The sequence below is a fragment of the Cyprinus carpio genome, chromosome B23, assembly GCF_018340385.1.
Source record: "Cyprinus carpio isolate SPL01 chromosome B23, ASM1834038v1, whole genome shotgun sequence".
Classification (NCBI taxonomy): Eukaryota; Metazoa; Chordata; class Actinopteri; order Cypriniformes; family Cyprinidae; genus Cyprinus; species Cyprinus carpio.
Genome location: NC_056619.1, coordinates 5,073,094 through 5,099,791, shown reverse-complemented (window position 1 = coordinate 5,099,791; position 26,698 = coordinate 5,073,094). Strand labels below are relative to the sequence as shown.

Sequence of the window (26,698 nt, the reverse complement as noted above, 5' to 3'; positions counted from 1 at the left end):
CTATATCTTGGATGGCCTGAGGGTGAGTAAACTAACAGCAAATGGACATTTTTGACTGAACTGTCTACAAGACTGCTATTTTCTCACCGCTGTCATGTCTGTTGTGCATTTATTTTGTTATTGAGAGAAAAGTGTGCAACATATATTCACGTTCATTAACAGTATACCACAGCAATAGTATGTCAAACTTTTTTTAGCCTTAAATGAAGAATGAAAAAGGTATTTGCTGTGAGTATACTGAGGCTTTTATTTAACTAGCTGGATTATTCACTATGAATGATTTACTGAATGCGTTGACCTCTGACCTTGCACTGGTTGAGTTCTTCCTGTAGTTTGTCGGCGTGACTGAAGCCGCCGGCGTCTCGAGACAGCAGCTCCTCAACCGCATCCAGCCAGTGCTCCACCTCCTCACTCTTCACCTGATCCACATCAACACCACCATCAAAACACACCACATCCATGCACAGACAAGCATCTCAATCAGGCTGATGGCAGAGCTCTCACCTTTGTGTCCTTCATGCTACCCAGAATGCACTGCAGCATGCTGAGCTGATCCTGGGCGGCGGTGGAGAGCTCAGTCCAGGCCTGCTGCTCTGCTGTCCCTGACGCCTTCTGCTGCTGCTGCTCTATCTCAGCACAAAGAGCCTAGAAAACAGAATTACCAGAAGAGTTCACCAGGTCATACTGCAAATCATTAACACTCTTAACTCTTATAAAGCAGCATTATAAAAACCAAACAGCCACTGTAGTACCCAAGAATGAATCCCCTGCCAAACCATTATAGTTATGCTGTTAAGTTATGATCAACTGACTTAGGTAACAAATTATCTGATTTCAAGTAACAACAGTTTGATAAACTAGAGGAACTATGGAGAAATGTATCATTAATATAGTAAATAGAATCATGTAATACTAGAAAATGTATTATTCGCATAATACTTGACCACATTTGGGACACAAAACTGTGTGTATCTGTTAAAATGTTTGTTAACTAAATAAATTTGAATTTAAAACATAAATTTTGATGAAACAAGATAAAATAAATAAATAAAAACTACATAAAAATGATAAATGTTGCCCTGGCAACTAACTGAAATAAATTTAAGTGGAAGTACTAAAATTAAATACAAATAAAATGTATAAAAGCTAAATAGAAATATAAAAATAAAAAATAAATAAATGACAAAAGCACATCAAAATGACTAAAGAACTATGAAAATGAGAACTGAAAAATAAAACTAAAAGGTAAAAAAAAAAAATTTTAATATTACAATTATTAAATAATACTAAATACTAATAATAAATTAATAAATACTATAATATTGTAAAATACTAAGGTAACAGCACAAAAACACCTTTATCACTGATTATAAATGTTTCTGGAATTTATGAAATAAAATAAAATAAAATAAAATAAAATAAAATAAAATAAAATAAAATAAAATAAAATAAAATAAAATACGCATCACAGTTCACCATAACTGCGTTCAAAGGTTAGCAAGTGCCTTTAAAATATCAGATTATGAAAAAAGAAAAAGAAAGTGTTAAGTGTATTTCTATTTTTTCATGAAATACCAAATACTGTTAAATTGAGACTTGGATATGCTGGTTTTGGATATGCTTGGATATGCTGGTTTTGGATATGCTTGGATATGCTGGTTTTGGTTATGCTTAAAAACTTATGTTTGATATGTAAACATGGATTCAAAGTGTGTTTTTACTTTAATGCTTACTGTACACATTCTTGAACTACTGCTGAAAATTCAATTTCTACAAAAAAAGCACGCACACATTTTTCCATGAAAAACGCATCTTGGAAATCCTTGATTGTTGTTCACTCACATGCATGTAATCATCTTTAGAGCACGGTAATAAGATCATCAGAGTGCAGTTCTTCATTCACACCCACAGATGGAGACACAGCTCAACCCACAACCACCGACAAACCCTCCAAAGACCACTTCCACTCCCACAGAAACAAGTCACGGCTAAAATAGGACTTTCTGCTTCTCACAGGCCATAATCAGCTCTTGTGTATGACAGATGTTACATAGCTGGATGTAGGGTCATATTCTGTCTGTTTGTGTGGGCTGGCGAGAGCTGTGCAGACGGCCATCAGAAGCTCTTCTGTGCCACGTGGGCATCGCCCGGCTCAGGCCAGAGACCAACACAGCAGAGTATAAATATTTATAGAACTTTAAACAAATGCCAGCCAGCGTTTGCTCACTTAGCTGTTGGCGTTCTTCCCATCATTCATGGAGTTAATGAAAGAAACATCCAAAAACCACATGCTAACGTCAGCTAAGACACTGAACACACGGATCAAGCAGAGATTCAAACAGAGAATCAACATACAGCACAATGCTAGACCAACACACCAATAGATAATGGACCTTCACCGCCTGTCACCACACCTTTAGAATATTGTATTTTTGTAATTATCTACTAAAAGTATCTGCAGCCAATCACACGTATTCAACGACTTTCATTATAGGTAAATAGTCTCAATTCACTCGCCACTGGCAGGTGTGACTGAAACGGGCTTGTATACCCTGCATACAAGCATCCCTGTCTCTCTCACACACACACACACACACACACACACACACACACACACACACACACACACACACACACACACACCTGAGCTTTAAGGACTCCCTGTTCAGCTGTGGGGATGTCTCTGATGTCAGCGCTGACCGTGTTCAGTCTGGACTCCATCTGCTGCAGCGCTCTGGACCCCACCAGCCTGGACAAAACTACAGACACACAAAGACAAATTACACACAAATCCATCACTCCAGACATACAAAAGTAATTCATATTGATTTACAAAACAATTCTTAGGAGAAAGTATGTTCTGATGCTGTAACTGGTCACTGTTCATTCTGTTCACCACATTTCAGCAGATTTGCATTTTTTAAACAAATATTCAGTCTTTCTGTCAGATAAGATAAGCTCATGAAACTGCATTTTAAGATATATGCTATGATATATATGCCAACTGACATGATACAGTATATATATATATATATATATATAACACAATACAATTCGATGTATCATATTATACTTTAAACTATAATATATGATATGAATGAATATATGTCATACAGTATATCCCAAATTACATATATATGTTATAATACTATATGACACAACACAACATAAATGATATATGAATGAGTATATGATATATACAGTATGATAAATGACATATGGTATGATACAGGCCTGTGACTGGCAATATGGCATATGGTATAAAACCTATGGCATGAGATATATATACATATACACATACACATACACACACACACATACATATACATATACATATATAATAGTTTTTACAAAAAAAAATTAATAGTTTTTACAAAAAAAAATTCATATATATACATATATATATATATATACATATATATACATATATATACATATATATATATATATATATATATATATATATATATATATATATATATATATATATATATATATATATACACAGTACAGACCAAAAATATATATATATATATATACACAGTACAGACCAAAAGTTTGGAAACATTACTATTTTTAATGTTTTTGAACGAAGTTTCTTCTGCTCATTCAAGCCTGCATTTATTTGATCAAAAATACAGAAAAAACAGTAATATTGTGAAATATTATTACAACTTAAAATAATAGTTTTCTATGTGAATATACTTTTAAAAAAATAATTTATTCCTGTGATGCGCAGCTGAATTTTCAGCATCATTACTCCAGCCTTCAGTGTCACATGTAACATCCAGTCTATCACATGATCATTTAGAAATCATTCTAATATTCTGATTTATTATGAGTGTTGTTGAAACAGTTCTGCTGTCTAATCTATTTGATAAATAAAAGGTTAAAAAGAACTGCATTTATTCAAATAAAAAAAAAAAATTTCTAATAATATATATTCTAATAATATATTTTCTTTACTATCACTTTTTATCAATTAAACACTTCCTTGGTGAATAAAAGTATTGATTTTATTTAAAAAAAGAAAGAAAAAAAAAAATTACTGACCCCAAATTACTGACCAGTATTGTATATTGTTATTACAAAATATTTATATTTTTGAAAAACATAGCTTCTTTTTTTTTATTTTTTATTTTTTTTACTTTTTATTCATCAAAGTATCCTAAAAAAGTATCACGTTCTGAAAAAATATTAAGCAGCAGAACTGTTTCCAACTCTGATAATGAATCATCATATTAGAATGATTTCTAAAGGATCATGTGATAATGATCCTAAAAATTCAGCTTTGCATCACAGAAATAAATGATAATTTAAAAGTATAATACATTTAAAAACAATTATTTTAAATTGTAATAATATATCACAATATTACATTTTTTTCTGTATTTTTGATCAAATAAATGCAGGCTTGATGAGCAGAAGAGACTTCTTTCAAAAACATTAAAAATAGTAATGTTTCCAAACTTTTGGTCTGTACTGTATATATCCTTATAGTATTGCTATAAGGAGTAGCGCATTTCACAATGCTTAACATAACTACCCAAAACAACAACAACAGCCCCTTGACGCGTGGTATTTACTGTACATCTGGATGCTTGCTTCCTCTTCTGTAGTACATCACTAAAATAGTCTCTGCTGGATCTTGACATTTGTGATTAATAATGTCTGTGAACCGGCTCTTTCCAAGATGTTTATTTGTTGAATATCAGAGAGGAGACGAAAATAACTGCCTGCGACTCATTTGTGTTTGTCATTGTGTGTGGGTGTGCATTTGCTTAGCTTGAATCCCAGATGTTAGAGGTCAACAGGTCAAATCATGGAACATTAGCTTTCCGATTGTCCCACGAACATTCAACTGTTTATATTTAATGCAGCCATACCTTGGGGACAAAACTGCTGAAAAATTGCCCAAAAATGAATGAGACAAAAACTCATTTTGAGGACACCCCCGAAGGCAAAAATAATTCAAAAATAAAGTAATAATAATGCATAGGAATTTATAAACTTTTAAAATCATTTAAAACAGATAAACAGATAAAAATAGAAAATTATTATACATAAAATACAGTGCAATCAGTTCTGATGTAGCACAGAGCTCATTCAATAAATGCACAGCTAAACAGATGAGTTTTGAGTCTGCATTTAAATGTGACTAATGTTTTAGCACATCTGATCTCTTCTGGAAGCTGGTTCCAGCTGCAAGCGGCATAATAACTAAAAGCAGACCCTTGTTTTGTGTGAACCCTTGGTATTTCTAACTGACTCGATCCTAATGATCTGAGTGCTCTGTTAGGTTTATATTCAGTGAACATATCTGCAATATATTTCGGTCCTAGATCATTGAGTGATTTATAAACGAGTGAAAGTACTTTAAAATCAATCCTAAATGTAACTGGAAGCCAGTGTAAGGACCTGAGGACTGGTGTGCTATGCTCAGATTTGATTTTCTGGTTCTAGTCAGAATTATGGCAGCAGCGTTCTGGATGAGCTGCAGCTGTCTAATGGTCTTCTTGGGAAGGCAAGTGAGGAGACCATTACAATAGTCCACCCTGCTGGTGATAAAGGCATGAACAAGTTTCTCTACAAGTCATGACTGCAAACTAAACATCTAATTCTAGCAATGTTTTTAAGATGATAGTATGCTGATTTAGTTACTGCTTTGACATGACTACTGAAACTAAGGTCTGTCTCCAGAATCACACCAAGATTCCTGACTTGATTTTTAGGCCCCGTCCACACGGAGACGCGTTTCTGTGAATACGCACAAATTTTTTATCGGATAGGCGTTTCGTCCACACGGATCCGGCGTTTTCGTAAGGTGAAACCGCTATTTTTTTGAAACCGGGTCCCAGAGTGGATAAATTTGAAAACGCCGTCTTTGCGTTTTCGTCTGGACGGCTAATCCGTATATTTTTCTGAAACGATGACGTCATCCGCCCACGTCTCCCCTAGTCAGACACCTCTACGTCACGTAACAGCAACAAAAACATGAACAAACACTGAACGATTGTCTTTTTATTAACTAACATTAACACAGATTAATAAATGTATTGTTCCATGTTCGTTTGTGTACCAAGCGCAAGGTTTATGAGCATAGTCCATGTCTTCTTCTCCGTTTTTAGTGTCTCTCTGTGATAGAATTACAGCGCCACATGCTGGTCTGGCATGTATACTACATCATTTTGCGGTTTCGTGTGGACGCGGATATTTCTTGAGACGAGGAAAAAAAAAGATCGGATTGGGGTAAGCTCCGTCTCCGTGTGGACGGGGCCTTAGTTGTTTGTCCCCTAGAGTCAAGGTATGCATTCACCTTGAAAACTTCATCTTTGTTTCCAAATGCAATGACTTCCGTTTTCTCCTCGTTTAACTGAAGAAAGTTCTGGCACATTCAAATGTTAATTTCATCAATACATTGGCAGAGGGAGTCAATGGGGCTGTAGTCATTTGATGATGAGGCTAATTAAATCTGGGTATCATCAGCATAGCTGTAATAGGCAATTTGGTTATTTCTCATGTTTTGACTTAGTGGGAGCATATACAGCCTAAACAAGAGCGGTGCAAGAATTGAGCCTTGTGGGACTCCGCATATCATGGAGTCGGACATCCACTTAGACTTATGCTCTCCTATACTCACATAATAACCTCTCCCTCCTAAGTATGACCTAAACAATTTGAGTAAAGCCTGACCCAGTTTTCCATTCTCTCTAGAAGTATATTATGATCAACAGTGTCAAATGCAGCACTAAAATCTAGTAGTACCATCACTGATATTCGCCAGAATCAGAATTAAAGCAAATATCATTTATTATCTTAATGAGCATTGTCTCTATGCGGTCGGAAACCAGATCGAGAATTTTCCAGGTATCCATTTGAGTTTAAGTATTTGTTCAGCTGATTAAAAACTTGCTTTTCAATAATCTTGCCTATAAAAGGAAGATCAGATATTGGTCTATAGTTGCTCAACATGGTGTTATCAAGATTGCTCTTTTTCAGAAGGGGCTTAACAACTGCAGTTTTCAGTGAGTTTGGAAAAGTCCCAGAAAGAAATGAGGCATTCACCACTTCTAAGAGATCTTCTTCTAAACAGTTAAGCAAACTTTTGAAGAAAGATGTGGGAAGTGTGACAAGATAACAGGTTGACGATTTAAGGTGCTGTACTATTTCTTCCAAAATGTTGCAATCAATTGCTTCAAAAAGTGCTTCAAACACAGACAAAAATAGAAACTTCTTTTTGAAATTTCTTCTCAGAAAAAGGAAGGAAGCAAACTCAATGTATTTGCTCTCAGAGAACATTTCACTGGGAATCTGACTTGGGTGGTTTGTCAGTCTCATAACAGTAGCAAAACGAGTGTGAGTGTTAAGGACAAATAAGGATTTCTCACACTCTGCTGCTCTGTGTTTCACGGAAACCTGGCTCAATGACGCCATACCGGACAGTGCGCTCCATCTGCCGGGCTTTCAGCTGTTCAGAGCGGATCGCGACGCAGAATCAACGGGGAAATCGCGCGGCGGCGGGACATGCTTTTACATCAATGAACGGTGGTGTACAGATGTAACTTTGTTAAAGAAGATGTGCTGCTCAGATCTCGAAACACTCTTCATTAACTGCAAGCCGTTCTATTCGCCGCGGGAGTTTCACTCGTTTCATCCTGGTGAGTGTTTATATCCCTCCGCAAGCGCACGTAAGTCTGGCTTTACAGAAACTCGCTGACCAGATTACAGAGACAGAACAACAACACCCGGACTCTGTTTTTAATCATTCTTGGGGACTTTAATAAAGCCAATCTCTCCCGTGAACTGCCAAAATACAGACAGCAGGTTACATGTCCCACCAGAGACAGTAATATATTGGATCACTGTTACACCACAATAAAGGATGCATATCACTCTGTTCCACGAGCAGCTTTGGGACTGTCTGATCACTGTCTGGTTCATCTTATACCAACCTACAGGCAGAAACTTAAATCTGCTAAACCTGTAGTAAAGACTGTAAAGAGATGGACCAACGAAACAGAGGCAGGATTTACAAGCCTGTTTTGACCTCACTGATTGGAGTGTTTTTGAAGCTGCTACCACCAATCTGGACGAACTCACAGAGACCGTAACATCATATATTAGTTTTTGTGAGGATATATGCATTCCTACCAGGACTTATTTAACATTCAACAATGATAAAGCCATGGTTTACAGCAAAACTCAGACATCTTCGTCAGGCCAAAGAGGATGCCTACAGAAATGGGGACACAGTCTTTTACAATCAGGCCAGGAACACACTGAACAAAGAGATTAGAGCTGCTAAAAAGACCTACGCTAAAAAATTTGGAAGACCAGTTTACTTCCAACGACCTCAACTTCAGTGTGGAGTGGACTGAGAGCCATCACTAATTACAAGACACCATCCTCCTGCACTGAGGCTAATCAACGACTTGTTAACGACCGAATGAGTTTTATTGTAGATTTGAAACCCCCAAACACCCATTATGACCATCTATCTACACAACCGTTAACACCTCCTGCAATCCCCCTCTCCACACCTCCTGCTCTTCAAATCTGTGAAGATGATGTGCGCCAGGTCTCCAGGAAGAACAAAAGAAGAAAAGCACCAGGCCCAGATGGCGTTACACCAGCCTGTTTGAAAACCTGTGCTGACCAGCTGGCCCCCATCTTTTCACAGATCTTCAACAGATCTCTGGAGTTGTGTGAAGTGCCTTCCTGCTTCAAACGCTCCACCATCATCCCCATTCCAAAGAAACCCAAGATTACAGGACTTAACGACTACAGACCTGTGGCTCTAACATCTGTCGTCATGAAGTCGTTTGAAAAAACTGGTTCTGGCTTATCTGAAGGACATCACTGGACCCTTACTGGACCCCCTGCAGTTTGCTTACCGAGCAAACAGGTCTGTGGATGATGCAATCAACATGGGATTGCACTTCATCCTGCAACATCTGGACAAAACAGGTACTTATGTGAGGATCCTGTTTGTGGACTTCAGTTCGGCTTTCAACACCATCATCCCAACAGTCCTCCAGACCAAACTGACCCAGCTCTCTGTTCCTAGTTCTATCTGTCAGTGGATCACCAGCTTTCTGACAGATAGGCAACAGCTAGTGAGACTGGGGAAATTCATGTCCAACAGCTGCTCCACCAACACTGGTGCCCCTCAGGGATGTGTTCGTCTCCCCCCTGCTCTTCTCGCTGTACTACACCAACGACTGGACAACACCTCAAAAGACCCCTTTGTCAAAGCTCCTGAAGTTTGCAGACGACACCACACTCATCGGTCTCATCCAGGACGGTGACGAGTCTGCTTACAGACAAGAGGTTGAGCAGCTGGCTGTCTGGTGCAGTCTTAACAACCTGGAGCTGAAACACGCTCAAAACAGTGGAGATAATCGTGGACTTCAGGAGAAAACCCCCCTGCACTCCCCCCACTCACCATCATGAACAGCACTGTGGCTGCAGTGGAGTCATTCAGATTCCTGGGAACCACCATCTCTCAGGACCTGAAGTGGGACAATCACATTGACTCCATTGTTAAAAAGGCACCAACAAAGGCTGTACTTCCTTCGCCAGCTGAGGAAGTTTAACCTGCCACAGGAGCTGCTGAAACAGTTCTACTCAGCCGTCATTGAGTCTGTCCTGTGCACTTCAATAACTGTGTGGTTTGGTTCAGCTACAAAATCAGACATCAGAAGACTACAGAGAACGGTTCGGACTGCTGAAAGGATTATTGGTACTCCCCTGCCCACCCTTCAAGAACTGTATACATCCAGAGTGAGGAAAATCATGCCAAGAAAATCACTCTGGATCCCTCACACCCAAGTTACCCCATCTTTGAACTCTTGCCATCTGGCCGGCGCTTCAGAGCCGCAAATACCAGGACAGTCAGGCACAAAGAACAGTTTCTCCCCCAGGCAATCTACCTCATGAACAGTTAAATGTTCCCCACTTATACAATAAAAATATGCAATAACCTTATATTTATTTGTTACCCCATTCATCCTAGTACATCCCTGCATCTTACTCAATCCAATTCCATTATCATTTATAGCACAATTGTTTATACACTTATTTATCTGCAAAGGGTTTTTATTTTTTATTTTTTTGACTGTGTGTTGTTGTCCTTTTGTGTACTGGAAGCTTATGTCACTAAAAAAGTTATATTGTTTAGAGCCTTGTAATGGAGTAGAAGCTGACATACTTATTATTAACCTGACACAAATACCAAAGTTGCTGTTTTAGCTTGTAGCTTTATAATAAAGCTATTATAAAGCTATTTGAAGCTTTTTTAGCTAATTGCAGGCTTTATTTATATAAAGCTACAATTAGCTTTATATAAATACATCAGTAGTCTATGGTATGTTAATCAGCTAAGCAAACATGTTTGTGTTTGTGTGTTTATTTAACTACACTTTGAGCAAAAAATGGTCCCAGAAGTTTGCTAAATTTGAAAAAAACATCACTTTGGGACATTTTAGGAAAAACTATTTTTAAGAAAGAAACATTGTGTTATTGTTGCCATTTTCATTTTGGTTTAATCTAATTTATTTCTGAAAGGTTTTCAGAATGGGGTCAATCTATAGTCATAATTAGATGCATGTAAAACAATAGAAGTCTATGGTATGCCCTCATTTCCATGGCTGGCTAAATGTGGGTGTGAGAGAGATTTGCTCAAGCTTAAAGGTTAAACACTGATGTACTCTTACTTAGAGCTCTTTCTAGCACACACACACTCAGAGGTTTATCAGTGTGTAAAAGCTTTCTCATGGGCCACGCTGACATTACAGCCATAAATAGACTGCTCTCTCTCACTCTGGCTCTGCTCTTGTTGGCTCCACAAATGATTTACCTGTTGCATAAGTCACTATTTCTGTCTTTAAATAAAACTGAAGAGAACAAGAGAAACGGAGACAGAGAAACAGAGGTACTGCACCCCTTGGCACCAATTTAAACTGTTCTGTCAGATTTTGCTACCTCCCATTAAAACAGTGGGTAGTACAATTCCACAATGAAAAATGCTACCTGTAAAGTTATGGTTTATTAACGTCTACACCTACCACAACCCAAACCCACCCGTACAGTATTGCAAACACAGTAATTATGTGTTATATTTGTGGTTGTAGCTAGAAGGGATACAGCTACAGGAAACTAACAATAAATATTTTTTTCTACCTATTAGATTGTGTTTTATTAAAGTCTACACCTACCCAACCCTAAACCTACCCTTACAGTAATGCAAATACATTAAATGTTGTTGTTCAGCATGAGAAAAGGGACACTTCAATATTGATGTGTGCATGCACAGTAAACCCTGGTAGGAAAATCTGATGGGTAGGATAAAATGTCAGGACACCAGGACTAAAAAATCTCAGTGAGCCTCAATCTTTCTATAGATCTGTGATTTGTGTTTGACATAGATTTGTGTTTGACAGTATGAACAAAGTCATATGCACTGACAATGACATGAGGGTGAATAAACAATGACATTGTTGGCTGAAATATTACCTTTAAATGCAATCCTTTAAGAACGTGTTGTTCTTTTTTTCCAGAAGTGATTTCATTTCTCTATATCCGTAGCTTAGATACAAAAGCTCAACTACTGGTTTTTCAAAATGCCCAAGTTCCCTCAAATTGCAGGCTGGAGCGACATTCTTTAAATGTTTAAATGAGAGCGTAGTGTAAAGGCTGCAATTTGGAAATGTATACCTATAGTGATGTCCTGCTGCCGCGTCTTAAGCTCTTGAATAGTTTTGCTGTGGCGTGATGCCAGCTCTGTCACACTGGGCCTCATGGTTTCAGGGGCACCAGGTTCTGCGGCCAGACACTCTGTCTGAGAACAGAGATCTTCCACCTGCCGCTGAAGCTTTTCCAGCTCTGCTATTAGAGCCTGAAACACAGTACAGTACAGATTTGCTCTGTTAACAACTCTATGTTACACTGCAAAAATCACATAAGGCATGCAGAGTGGGTTTTAACTTGTTGCTACAATCTTAAAAATAAAGGTTCTTTGTATTTTTTTTTATCTGATGATAAAATAATTTTCTTTAATTTAATAATTTCACCATTTGTGCAATGGAATGGTTCTATAGATGTTGACGGTTCTTCATGGGACAACCATCAATGCCAATAATGAACCTTTATTTTTTAAGAGTATTCTGCTAGATTCCCTTTAACATCTGATTTCAGTAAAGTGTCTTGCATAAAAACTGCCTTGTATTTGACTGACCTCACAGTCATCTTTGAGTGCCTGGAGATCCTGCTGGTTGTCCTTGGCTCTAAACCCTTTTGTGGAGATCAACCACTTCTCCTGTTCCAGCAGGAATTCATTTACAGCATTCAGTCCTGATTGAACCGCTGCCACTCGCTCTAGAACTTGAGCTCGGTTCCTCAGATCCTGGATCAGGTTCTGGCAGCTCTTCCATTCTTTATGCACAGAGTCCAGGCCAGAACGGGCCCCCTCTGAGGGCAGACCTTCTGTATAGAGTGATTTTAATCAGTAGGAGAAAACAGGAACCATCATTTATCGAGAAAATCACTCACAGTCCCCTACCTTTCTCCAGCTGTTCAATCATCTTCTCTCCTTTCTGCACCAACTCTTTCACTGCCCCCTCATTTTCAGCAAGCTCCATACCCAGGGTCTACAGATACGGGAAAAATATATTAAGCAGACCAAATATAGGAGGTAAATGTTACTGTTATAATAAATCACCTGTAGTTTTTCCTTCAGGACGGGGGTGTCCTCAGCAGCTCGGGCAGATGACTTCCATGCAGCCAGCTGAGACAAAAGCTTGGGAACATCAGTTTCAGCTCTAAAACACATAAAAAAAAAATCACACCGGGTTCACATGAGGGAGTGCTACAGCTAAGCAGAACAACAGAGAAGTGTGTTAAGTGTGTGTAAACACTGTATAGCTTATGCTAATGGTTCCCAAATGTGCTCTTTATAAACATAAACGCTTGATGAAAGCAGCAATTTCATGATAGTTACTGGTGAAACCAGTCATTATGAGGATGTATATGTATATATATAAATAAATAAATATATATATATATATATATATATATATATATATATATATATATATATATATATATATATATATATATATATATATATATATATATATATATATATATGTTTAATAGTATAGTTTAAACCTCTAGAAATTTTCTTTTTGTCCCATGTGCTCAACATAAATATAAGCAAGTAGTTGGATAGCATGTGCAGCTGCGTCTCGCTCTGGCATGTTTTGTAAGTGAATGGGTTGAAAAGGCAGTATACTATTGTAGGTCGTGAATGAATCATTTGGAGAGATCACTTAGAAATATTAGATATTAGCCTCTCCATCGCTCAAATGGGACTGCCTGATACTGGAACTTTTCTTTCTGTTTAAACACTTTCATATGGTTACAATGGAATTCACTGCAATAAAAGTGGCAGCACATTTGAACACATATGGAATAACTTGTTTGGACTTGGAATTATGGATTTTGGTTAGCTAATATTGCTTTACACCCTCTCAAGTTAACTGTTTTTTTTTTTTTTTTAATTGCAAAAAATAAGACAAAAATGCAAGCAAAAATTAGAAAGTTTGACTGATTTTGACAAAATCTCAAAATCCTGGAGGGACTGATAAAAGAGATTTATGTTTCTTTACAAGAAAGAGGTGTGTTTTCTTACAGTCTCCTGAGCTCGCCGTCTGTATCAAGATGTCGTCTTTTTGGTGGGGCAGGTGGCGGTAGCTCTCGGTTGCTGCTGGTGAAGGTTTGCTCCATCCGTGTTGTCACTGTTGTGACTGTCTCCATGAAAACATTCTCCTGTACCTGGGGCATCCCAGTCACGGACACCGCTTCAGTTACCTGGAAACCGAACAGATGCTTGGAATCAATGTCATATAAAAAGCTAATGTGCATTAACATAAACACGTGAGATGCATTTATCTGACTTGGCTGGAGCAGTCCTCTAGTTTTTGGACCAGGTTGTCCCAGCGTTGGGTCAGTAGGTCTGTGGCTGCTTCGATCCTCTGAGATGCGGCTGGACTGTTTAACAGCACCATCACATCCTGTCCAGCATCTGACAGAGCACTCAGGGCCCTCCGCTTCTGGGCCATATCCTCCTTAAGACTCTGCAAAGAGTCAGAGGCCAAAACAGCAATGCTCTTATCAACCTGGTAGATTTCAGTTATTATTTGTAAAACCTAAGTGTACAATCTTAAAATTACAATGATTTATGTTCTCAGAACATTGATTATTTAAACATATATCCCAAACTATGGGCAAGTAATAAAAAACTTCCAAATATGAAAATATGTATGTTTTTCTACTCACGGTTAATCTGCGGACGCTGGCATTTATTTCACTAGGGTCTTTAAAATCACTGGTCTGAACTTCGCTCAACGCCTTCTCCTTATCTGCAAGCCATGATCCAAATAAACTCTGAATGGACGAGAAGAAAGTTGATTTGACAATGGCAAAAACGCTTCATCATTCATATACTGCTCCAAATAAAAAGAGAAAATAATCATACTACCCTCCCTTACACAGTACACTGGCATAAAAAGCATTAATTTAATGGAATATCATAGACTATATCCTCTGATTTACATCACAGTTCAGTTAGCAAACTGACGGAAGTGGTCCAGACAGGGGGAATGTGAAAATAAGATTGTGTGCACTCTACACTAATGATGTAATGGGTCAATGGTAATGGTATCTGAAAGTCATAAACCACCATAATTGAATCTCACCCTTTCCCAGAATGCAGCCTAAACTGTTGAAATAGCAATCTGACCCTTAAATGCATTTAATGAATGTTCCAAGTCCAAGATAAGAGCACAATACAATGGGGCACAAAACAGAGCCCTGAGGCACACCTTATATAATTGTTTGGCCAGAAGCTTTAGTAACTTCAGGTTTCTGACATAAATAAATCAACCTAATGATGTTCAAAAACCTCAACATATTTAAAGGGTTAGTTCATCCAAAAATGAAAATTCTGTCATTAATTACTCACCCTCACGTTGTTCCAAACCTATAAGTTCATCTTCCGAACACAAATCAAGATATTTTTGATAAAATCTAAGAGCTCTCTGAATGTTATTATTATTTTCTTTGCACACGAAAAGTATTATCATAGCTTTGTAAATTTACGGTTGAACCACTGATGTCACATGGACTATTTTACAGATGTTATTGCTACGTTTCTGGACCTGGGAACATTGCAGTTGCATTGCTGTCTATGGAGGACCAGAGAGCTCTCAGATTTTATCAAAAATATTGCATTTTGTGTTCCGAAGATGAACGAAGGTCTTTCAGGTTTGGAATAACATGAGGGTAATTAATTAATGACAGAATTTTCATTTTGGGGTGAACTTACCCTTTAAGTGCTCAAACATTACAGAAATTATTGATCATGAAAAGGTTTTTTTTTTTGTAGTTGTTGTTTTTAATTTCCAAAACATGCATAAAAGGGCCTCATTATCAATTTTGTGATTTGTTAAACTGGAAAGTTGGGATATTTGGTATCAAGCCTCACCTGGTCATCAAGCATCCGCTGCCACACCAGCTGAATTTCCTCGAGTTTGTTCCAGCGCTCCTCTGTCCAGCGACACACTGCCGCCCAGCGCTCTCCCAGTGACTGTAAAGAACAGAAGGAAAAACAAAAGAGGGAAAGTTATTCACTGAATGACTTTTCACACACTTTTACGGCCTCTGGGAGTGTCAAATGTCTGTTCAGTTCCAAGTTTCTTGCTGTGCTGCATCCAATGAATTCTCAATACTGTGTCCAACATTAATGGATCTCATTCCTTAGAGGAGCTATCAGTAAAGGCATGGAAAACAGCTTGGTTTGATTACCTTTGCACCTAAGGTAAGAAGAAACGTACTGTAAAAATTATTCTTTACTGCATTCAATGTAGCATTCACCTTGATGTCTATAACTTTTGTCAAACAACACTGCACACTGGTACACACACCATAATGTATTTTCCTCTTAAAACATTAGTATTTGAAGATTTCCTTACAGATAGCAGGAATGAACAATTAATTAAAATATGAATATAACCAGTAATGACTGTCAGACCTAAAGAGAGAATTTTCATAAAAACACAAACATGGTTATGCGTTTTATTTTACTACTTTTTATGGTGATATACAAAAATTTGTGCTTAAGAAACATCAGCTGACACTTAAAAAAAAATTGTATAATTGAAACAAGCGAGTTCTATAATTTGTATGTCTGAAGGCAATAACAGCTCTGATCATCAGACTCTCTGAACAGCCATTTCATAATTACAGTAAATTCGACTCAACAAATAAAAACTCAGCATTTTATCCTGCATGTTGTCCTCTACCTGCAGTTGTTCCTCCAGGGCAGCAGTGGCACTCTCCCCGCTGTTCTCATCCACGACCACAACCATGTGCGTGAGAGAGTTCACCTTTACCTGTTCTAGCTCCAGATCATTCTGCAAAACCTGAGGAAATAACACAGAAAAAGACGTCAAAAGTTTAAGGAATGGTCTAAAGTACACTTTGATTACATTTTGTTAAGTTTCTTAATTCAACCAGAAAAGATAAAATGCACATTTATTAAAACATAACAAAATCACCAATCACCATATTATCATCTAAAAATAAAAAAAAAAATATTATATTTTTTCTCTTTCACATTCTTCTTTTATTTTTTTTTTCACATTGCAACTATTACAACAGTGATTTTATGTATGCATGTATTTATTTATTTATTTATTATTTTACAGATAACAAATAAAACAGAACTATAATCATGCAAAAGCCTTTATTACATATAATACACAATACTGGTTTCATTTTGTTAAATCAGATAAAATTTCTAATACCTTTCTTTTAATTGTGGGTGAAATTTCTCAGAATAAGTTTGATGTGGTAGAATTTAGGGTGGATATTTTTTTGACTCTATTCTGTGTCAGATATGAAAGTGTACATGTGCGTGTCTCTGTAAATAATTTGGAAGCACTAGGGTGATGTGGTACCCTTCCTATGAGACTGCGAGGCTCCTAAATGTAAGCATGTGTGTGGGAGCGAACGTGTGTGTGTGTTCTCCATTCGCTAACTGAACAAACACGCAGAGGTCATGTTTGCCCCTCGTTCACTGGGGCATGCGTTTATTTGCTTATTCATTCTCCTCACAACTCAATCTCATTCTCTCTCTATCCTTTCAGCATTCATGATAAATTCACGTTGGGGATCAGAAAGAGAAAGCTTTTATTTGTGAACAGGTTGTGTACACAGACAGGATCTCTGATGAGAGTCATTCATTAACTACGCATGTCTCCTTGGGAATGTTTTATTGCACAGAGATTACTATTTTAGGAGACTTTATCAAAGCTAAGTATACACTTTGTTTCATAATTTTCTTTTAATGTTTCTAATCTACAATCTATCAGCTGTGGTTAAGTTAAAATCTGAAACCACTGGTTTACTTTTCAGCCCAAATGTTGAATTAAGACTGTTGGGTAAGGAAGCTGGGTTGATAATCGTTCATAATCAATAACCCAACTGTGGTGGGTTGGAAGCGCAGATCTGAAATATAGCATTTCATGTCCTGCAAGTTCAAGTGCATTAGGCTTTATGTGTGCTGACACCACTTCACCTATCTGTTTCACCTTTTGATTATTAGTATTGGCTGTATTCTGTGTTGTAGTCTTTCTGTGTTCATTTAAACCCTACGGTATAGTAATTTTACAGCTTGGTCAAAACAACCCAGCACTGGATTCATTCTTTTATAATCGAGCACTGTGCTGCCAAAATAAACCAATTTGGGTTTGTTTTTAAAGAAATAGTTCACCCAAAAAAAAAGAAAATTTGATGAAAATGTACTCTCCTTAAGACCACCCACGATATATTGAGTTTGTTTGTTCATCAGAACAGATTTGGAGAAATGTAGCATTACAACACTTGTTCACCAATGGATCCTCAGCAGTGAATGGGTGCCATGAGAAGGAGAGCCCAAACAGCTGATAAATGACTAAATTCTACATTTCTCCAATCAGGAGGCCTGATGGTGAATTGATTTTCAGTATATTTTTATTTTTCGCTGAACTATTCCATACATTTTTTGGAGTGTATAATTTTGTGATGCATCACAATGTATCATGACACACCATGACATAGCTGGCGATACCATGTCCTACTGAGAGAATCAAATGCTTCTCTTACTTTGTGCTGCTCTATCTGGGCCAGATATCCCTCCATGTCTCCTGCTATTAGCTCTGTCTCCATCTTACGGATCCGCCCCTCCGTCTGCGTCAGCCAATCAGAGAGCTGCTGGAGCTGCTGTTGCTGAAGGTCCATCAGAACTTCATGAAGTCTGAAGACAGAGGAGAAATAACAAATTCAAGCACACTCTTCAAACAGAAGACTTCGGCAGGGATATGTGCGTCCGTACCTGGACTGACGGTCCATGCTGGCGACCCGCAGGTTTTCCCAGCGGGAGTTGAGCAGTGTCATCTGTTCTCGGATCTCATCCTCCTCTTCCTCACTCAGGTTGCCTTGAGCGATCAGCTGGTTTCCCGCCTGTAAGACGTTACCCACGCTGCTCTGGTGGGCTGTCAATTCCATCATAAACGCCTGAGGAGGCAAAACGACACATCAGTTACCAGGATGACCACGGACCATCTTCACAGATGTCTAAGAGTGCAAGTCATTTAGACTGTTCTTATATAATAAAGAACCATGATAACTTAATGATATTTATGCATTAATTTATTTGATAAGTAGTCATGCAATAAGCAGCTGCACCATTTGATGGTTTATTATAGCAAAAATTGACATGAGGCAGAGCATTATGATGACTTTACCATGGTTAATTGTGTTTTAGGCACTGCATACTGCATTTAAAGTAATACAGTTCATCATACTTAATGTAGGCTTTTATTTTTGTCAAAGAAACATAGGAAAGGTAACATTTTTTATAATTAAATGTTTTATAAATATGTCTACTTAATTTTTCTCCATTTCTGTGTTTTTGTGTTTTGTGATTTACTATAAATTTATAATCAAAAAACATCAAATCAAATGAAATTGAATCTTTTTTTATGTAATTAGTCTATTAAAATGTATTAAAATAAAAATACACAATTCCTTTACAACACATTGTATTTTCATTTTTATTTTGTCAAAAATGTGCTGCACGACAGAGGTTTACTGATTAAATTCAAGCAATGCTAAAATATTTCTGCCATGATATCTTCAAGTTAAAGCAAACTTTTATTTCGGTGGTTTGCCGTGAAGATCAGATTCAGAAAATGTATTTAATGATAGCTTTGCTCAAATGAAATGGTGAAATGCTGGTGCAGTGACCCTGGAGATGAAGTCCATGCCCTCATATAGTGAGACTTGTGCTTGAGTATGTGTAGTAGAAGAAAATGTGCCACTCATTCACACAGGATCTTATGATCTATTCTCGAAACAGAAAAAAATTATCAAAAAAGACAAATGGTGTAACAAACCATTTGCACATTATCTAAATCTCTGATGTTTCAAGTGGAACCAGAGTGCAGAGACAAATAGGTTCAAGCTTTAGGAAAAGTCTAGTGCTCAGAGGATCTCCAGAGCTTTCCTGCTTTTGCCTTGCTTTTGTTTCTGCGCCAGTGCCTCATATTAGCCTTCACTTTCTGAGAGGAATATAAACCTCACCCTCCCGCTCTGGATTCATCACTCAGGAGTGAGTCTATGTGCCCCGGCTCTGCTGTCTGTCAGAGGTCTCTCAGCCTCACAGAATTCCTCACATTCCTGGCATGTTCAGAGCATGTTCTCCAACAGGACGGGAACACGGAGCATCTGAACACGGGACATGCTAACCCTTAAAGTCCTCAGGTCAATCAGAAAGAGCAGCGGTGGGCAGTTTCATGGTGTGAGGAATTTTGTTAGTAACAATGAAATCCTACTTAAGCTTCTTCTTCATGTGAGACTAAATTTAGCCTGTATCTCCTCCTCAAGTTTTCAAGCTATAACCACCAAAACCCAGGTCAGATATCCAGATTGGTATGACAAAAAAAAAAAAAAAAAAAAAAAAAAAACTTTCATTGAGGGGGGTCAAACATTTTGTATTTTTGTAAGACTTATAGTGTATTTAAGTTATCTATCACTAGTAAAGCTTAAGGATATTCTGGGACGATGTGCTAAATCATGTTAGTAAATGCATGCTAATTTATGCTAGTATAGCTAATGCTAACCAATGCTAGCAACATGTTAAAAACATGCTAGAAACATGTAAAACATGCTAAATCATGCTAGAAACATGCGAAAAAAATCATAAAAAAAACAAAAAAGAAACATATAAAAATATCAAAAAACACTAAAACAAAATGCTAAAACATGCAATAAAATCAAACATGCAAGAAACGTGAAAACATGCTAAATTATGCTAGAAACATGTGAAATAATGTTAAATCATGCTAAAAAACATGCTAGAAACATGTAAAACATGCTAAATCATGCTAGAAACATGCGAAAACATGTTAAATCATGCTAAAAACATGCTAGAAACATGTCAAAATATGCTTAATCATATTACAACATGCGAAAACATGCAAGAAACGTGAAAACACGCTAAATCATGCTAGAAACATGATAAACATTTTAAATCATGCTAAAAACATGTTAGAAACTTGCTAGAAACATCAAAATATGATAAATCATGCTAACAACATGCGGAAACATGCAAGAAATGTGAAAACATTCTAAATCATGCTAGAAAAATGATAAATCATGTTAAATCATGCTTTAAAACATGTTAGAAATATGCTAGCAACATTTTAAATCAAACATGTTAAATCATGTTAGCAATTGTGCTTAATATTGCTAGCAACATGCTAAAACATGTTAACAACATCCTAATCATTCTAGCAATGTGCTAACATGTTAACAGCATGTTAAATCATGTTCGCAACTTATTTAAACATTTTAGCAATGTGGCAGAAAATAATAACATTTTACTGACTTGAGAATTTAGTAAAATTGTCAAACTTCAATCGTTTCCAAGTTATTTCGAACTTTCAAACAAAGCTTTGCCAAGCCAACATCAAAGTTTTTTATTCATCGTTACTCATCTATTTTTATTTATTTTTATTTTTAATCACAGTAATGTTGTATTGTTATGTTTCCTGAGTAATTCAGTGAAAAAAGAGATTATCAACTAAATGTGAACAACGTTTATGAAGTGTTATAGTGTGTCACACACACCTCATGTGTGTGGAAACTGGTCTTTGACCTCCTCCACGTCGTCAGACACGTCGTCCTGCATGTGCAGCGTGTCTTCAGCCGACAGCAGCCAGGTGAGCACCTCTTCCAGCGTGATCTGATACGTTGTCCAGACTGACCTCCATGTCCACCTCCATCAGTGTGCTGGGCGGTCTCTGGCCGTGTGCTGCTCACCTCCTCCGTCTCTCCAGACAAACCCTGCACAGCAACACACAGCGCTTCAGTTAACAGCTCATCTGAGTATAATGTTATAGAAAACGTTAAGCGCTATGAATGTGCCAGCTTTCCCCACATGTAAAATTTAATTTACACAGCTGTGTCTTTCTGTGTAAACATGTTGGCATTTATGTTCAAAATGCAAATATTGTGGCAGATGAAGAGACATCAATGGCGTGTTGTAAATTATGATGAACATGACACAAATAATTCTCAAAGGCAAGTCAAGGAGACTTTTAAGAACCAGTGACTTCAGTCTGACTCATTATAAGTCACAGCATCCATGTAAAAACTAAAATTAATCAAAATGGCCATCATTTTAACTACAGGTTTGGTTGACACTCCTCAAATTGAAAAATTGTTACATTTACAAAAAGGACTATGTGAAAGAGGGGAGATCAAATGTATAAATAAATTTTAAAAAAAAAATACAAAACCGGACACTGGGCGGGAAAAAAACATACACAAAATGTGAAAAATATATCCACCCCAAGATAAAAAAAAAAAAGATAAAAAAACATTAAGACCATTATGCACAATTTCTCATAATTGTCATTACCAAAAATGAAATAAAATAAAATAAAAAATAAAATAAAATAAAATAAAATAAAATAAAATAAAATAAAATAAAATAAAATAAAAAAGACATTATTGCAAAGCAATAACTTTCGCAACATGGTAGTGAACTCACATTTAAATTTTGTGGTCAATAAGAATTGTTAAAAATTTTTAAAGAAGTCACAATTTAAAATTAATTGAAAACAATAACTATTCTCAATTTGAATGTATTGTAAAGTGTAATTTATTTCACTATTATCAATCTTGAAAATCATGTGGGACTTTTTATTTATTTCATTTATTTTTCTATGCTGGATTCTTTGATGAACAGTAAGTTCAAAAGAACAGAATAAATATTTTTATTTATTTTAAATAAAATATGATCTGTTGACATTCCTCTATTGCAAATAAATGCTGCTCTTTTGAAATTTTAATACACCAAAGAATCCTGAAAAAAATATATTGCTGTTTTTCACCAAAAAAAACCAACCATGATCCTTCAAAAATCATTCTGATATGTTGATTTTCTGCTTAAGAACCAGTTTTGTTTATTCTGAAAATAGTTTTTCATTTTTGTGTGATACATTTTTTTCAGGTTTTTTTATTTTTATTTTTTATGAATGCATATTACATACTATATTTATGAAGGTATTATATTTAAGTAGATTTTTTTAAAGATTAATTAATTAAAATTTACTAATTAACTTAAATTAGTTGAAATTTACTTAATAGCCCTAGAAATGGTGCAAAATGTGTCTTTAATGTTTAAAACAGAATTCCTTTTATCATGTGTGTTTTGATTTGTGATGAATTTTGACCTGGACGTGTCTACTGAGATCCACTGAGCATCTGTTTGGAGCTGGCCTAGCATTCTTACATGGAAAATACCATGCAAAGAAAAGAAACTATTCCTTTCTTTTAAAAGACCCACAGGAAAATGGGCTCTGAGCCGCACACACTCACAAACAAAAAGAGCTGCAAGAACTATCTACAGCAGGACCTTCAGCTGTAGACAATACTGCCACTGGCACGCGTCTTCAGCTGACTTTCCTAAACACTGGCTAAAAGCTCAACAGGGCCAGTCATGTGAGATCATTCACATTTTCAGATGTTTATGTCCCACGCCTTAAAAACTGACAGCTTTTTCTAAACCCGGCGACCTACATTCCTCAACACGCCCATGACGGATATGTCACAAGCTCAGTGATAAGAGTGAAACAACTAATCGACCGCTAATTGTGTGAGTCTGATAGAAAATAGAAGCAGGTTTTTTCTTCATGGCGTGAACTCCATTGTGCTGTATAATAAAAGAGAACAGAATCAGGTAATGAAACCCATCTGATCTGAATACCTTACATCAGGGAACCAAACAGCACCACACCCGAGAACTCTGGCAAAAATATTCAAAGTGCATCAAAGAGATACAAAATAATAACAGAAAGAAGCTTATGACTGATAACTCGAATACAAAGGCAACAACTGCCATGGGCAGTATGACATGAACTTTACAGCAAGCACTGCCAAAAAAACATGCTATTACCATGGTAACGTATCCAGAAAACACTGTATGACCACAGAGTGCATGTACACAAAAAACATGCCATTGCCATGATATGGTATTGCCACACTGTAAATGTATAAAAAAAAAAAAATTACCATGGTGCAAGTAAAAAAAATCCATTACAATGTCATTATTTAATGTCAAGAACATGGTATGGTACCAGATCAAAAAAAAAAAAAAATAGTATAAGAAAAAAAGACATTCTACTACCATAGTATAAGAGAAAAAACATGGTATTACCATAGTGCAAGTAAAAAAAAAAAAAAAAAAAAAAAAAAAAAAACATACATACATAAAAACAACAACATGCATTGCTATTGCCATAGACATCAAGAACATGGTATTACCGTGGTACCAGATCCACAAAAAAAAGGTATTTATATAATACAAGTCAAATAACACGGTATTGCCATGTTTCAAGAACAAGGATAATGGCATTGTCAACGAGAGATGACAAGAACCCATGGTATCAGCAGGAAATCACATCCAAAACATGGTATTGGTCATAGTACAACTAAAAAAATGTGGTATTATCATGGTGCATTTTAAATATGTAATGTGTAATGATAGATGTTTAGAACGTGGTATTGACATGGTGCCACATCCAAAAACATGGTATTGCTATTAAACAAGTTACATTTAGTCATTTAGCAAGGTTTATTATTATTATTATTATTATTATTATTATTATTATAAATAAAAAAAGAAAACAGACCGAATAGAAAAAGAATAGAGCAAGCTAATGTTAGAGGCCTTTTTTGCTTTTGTTTATTGTATAATAAAAAGAAAACAAATTAGAATAGAGAGTGCTAGAGTTAAAGGGGCAAATAAAGATAAAAATAAACGTTTAAAAAATATGGTATCACCATTTTAAATAAAAAGAAGTCACTGTCAAACAGGACAATTCGGTCATTACAGAGTAAAAAATGTGGTTTATGTTTTGGTATACTTTTTCTGTTAGTGAGAGGGGAAAAAAAACTTTAAAAACAGCAACTATTTTCATTAGCGCTGTTTGCAGAACTCAAACAGACAATGAGACCGAATATTATATGTTCAGTATAAATGACAATCACCATTTCAAAGACCCTGGATCTCATCTCGAACAAGGAAAAAGCCTCATCTTAACAGAGCTTTCACAAAGAAAGGACAATTTAATCTCTGTTAATAGTAGCAACTGAGTCTTCAAACAAGGCTTTGTTCCTTGAAATAAAGGGCACAGAGAAACAGCCTCATCTGGAGGAAAAGGTCATCTGATGAAAATATTCAGCTGGAATTCCCAGCTCCGTCCCACATGCTGGAATAAAACGCTCTTCTTTCTGTTCGACTGTAGAAAACTGTGTGTGTTGGAGGGCGGTGAGCCAAAGCTGGAATAAGCAGCATTGAAATATTGTGATCTGACAGATGCAGTACCAGAACCACCCAAATGCCCCACAGGGTCCCAGCAGATGCCCTACATAACCCTACATATACAGCAGTCTCATCAGTAAAACACTAACCCTAACCTCCGCCCGCGCAGGATGGGAATCATGAGGATCTTAACAACTGTGGATCTGATTCCACAAATCAGGAACATACGCCGCAACCTTTTGAAAGTGAGAACCTCATTCACCTGCAGGTGTGAATCCCCTAAATTATCATTCCAGACAGACTCGTGTCAAAATTCGCCAATAGCAAAAAAACTACGAGAGGCTGTGCAAGATTATGAAAAAAGCGATGGTTTAAGCCTGTTGTCAGGGTTGACATTAAAGGGCTTTAGAGTGAAAACAATCAATCATGATTCATTCTAACGCAACAGTTGACTTTAGAGACCTGCAGTCAATCCGGTTCCAGTGGCCAGACGAGCGCAGCTCACCTGGTTATTAAAGGCCAGTAAAGGTTAATTACTGTAACCTGTCAGACATGCATTAGTTTTCCATGCACAGGTTGCAGCTGATGGGAAACTCTGATATTTACGTTTGCGGTCAGAAAACATATGAGAATCGAAATGCAGCAAAACTAGGGCTGGACGGTTTGGGGAAAAACACAATTGCTAATTTTATCACAAAAACTGCAATTATGATTTTTTCAAGTTTAAAAGAAAAAAATAGTTTCAGGTTTGCAGCGGCTTGTTTTAGGGCAGCAGAATATGACACATCAATATGACTAGAGAATAATAGTATATTGGTTAAATATAAAAAAACTATTACCACTATATTGTTTCACTGGATTTAAGAAAAAAAGATTAATTTTTATTTTACAGTACAACTGTAAAAAAATAACTAATTATTTATGTCTGACTTGCCCGCATGTAAATGAACACAGTGTTGCTCTGAAACATGCTATTAAATTAATTTCATTTAATAAAAAGAGTCACAAACTATTACAATAAGATACAGGCATATTGCACTAAACGCCCTACTTATTTAATTGTTTCAGCCCTAATGCAAAACTCCCCGAAACTAATGCACAGTATTAGAATATTATCAGAGGATAATACCAAGGTATTTTAACACAAACTAAAAAAGTCTGCAACACACTGACGTCATCCTTTATTACTATTTTTCACATTTTGGAACAAATGTAACAAGTCATCAAAAAAACTAGACGAAATTATATGAATGGTTGAATGTGTTTTATGGTTGCTTTTAAGATCAAAAGGTTCAAAGATCCAATGTGACAAATTTAGTTAAGTGCGACTAAGTTTTGACCATGGTAAAGTATATTACACAAAAGCATGTAAAAGTACGGTATCCTGATGCAACCATGTTTTTGGATAATATACTTACATGGCAATACTCCAAGGTAACTATACGTTTACTTCTAACATTGCTGAATGTTTTTTAACTATAGTATAACAATACTAAATGCACATAAAAGCATGCTATTCCCATGGTACAAGTCCAAAAAAAACAAGCCAATACCATGCTCTGACTTTTTTAACACCGCTATGCGCAAGAAAAGTATGAGAGAGATACACCCATCTCTGACTGCATGTGTGCACGATATAGCACAAAAATATACACGCACAAACTGTATGACTCACTCTACCAGTGAAAGCAGAAGACAGAGAGGAAGAGCGAGAGGAGAGAGAGGCGAGAGAGCGAGAGCGAGTGTGTGAGCGGAGAAAAAAAATGA

At 36.6% G+C, this 26,698-nt stretch overlaps 1 protein-coding gene and 1 pseudogene across 6 annotated transcripts in view; both read right to left on the bottom strand.

The window, feature by feature from the left end:
• The window catches only part of utrn (utrophin), a 178,772-nt gene extending 157,532 nt beyond the window's left edge, over positions 1 to 21,240 (bottom strand). For 5 of the 6 annotated variants that reach the window (XM_042751343.1, XM_042751348.1, XM_042751347.1 and 2 more), the window contains exons 1-15: positions 21,232 to 21,240; positions 18,434 to 18,615; positions 18,205 to 18,355; positions 16,362 to 16,481; positions 15,545 to 15,646; positions 14,338 to 14,445; positions 13,956 to 14,135; positions 13,691 to 13,869; positions 12,719 to 12,818; positions 12,560 to 12,647; positions 12,236 to 12,483; positions 11,716 to 11,896; positions 2,644 to 2,759; positions 505 to 645; positions 306 to 419 (exon numbers count right to left, since the gene is read on the bottom strand). In XM_042751343.1, coding sequence (XP_042607277.1) covers positions 306 to 419; positions 505 to 645; positions 2,644 to 2,759; positions 11,716 to 11,896; positions 12,236 to 12,483; positions 12,560 to 12,647; positions 12,719 to 12,818; positions 13,691 to 13,869; positions 13,956 to 14,135; positions 14,338 to 14,445; positions 15,545 to 15,646; positions 16,362 to 16,481; positions 18,205 to 18,355; positions 18,434 to 18,609 — 2,004 coding nt within the window. In that variant the 5' untranslated portion in view covers positions 18,610 to 18,615; positions 21,232 to 21,240. The remainder of the gene's footprint in view (positions 1 to 305; positions 420 to 504; positions 646 to 2,643; positions 2,760 to 11,715; positions 11,897 to 12,235; positions 12,484 to 12,559; positions 12,648 to 12,718; positions 12,819 to 13,690; positions 13,870 to 13,955; positions 14,136 to 14,337; positions 14,446 to 15,544; positions 15,647 to 16,361; positions 16,482 to 18,204; positions 18,356 to 18,433; positions 18,616 to 21,231) is intronic. The other variant, XM_042751344.1, reaches the window with a different exon arrangement.
• LOC122142023 overlaps positions 21,202 to 26,698 on the bottom strand; it is a 14,158-nt pseudogene continuing 8,661 nt past the window's right edge.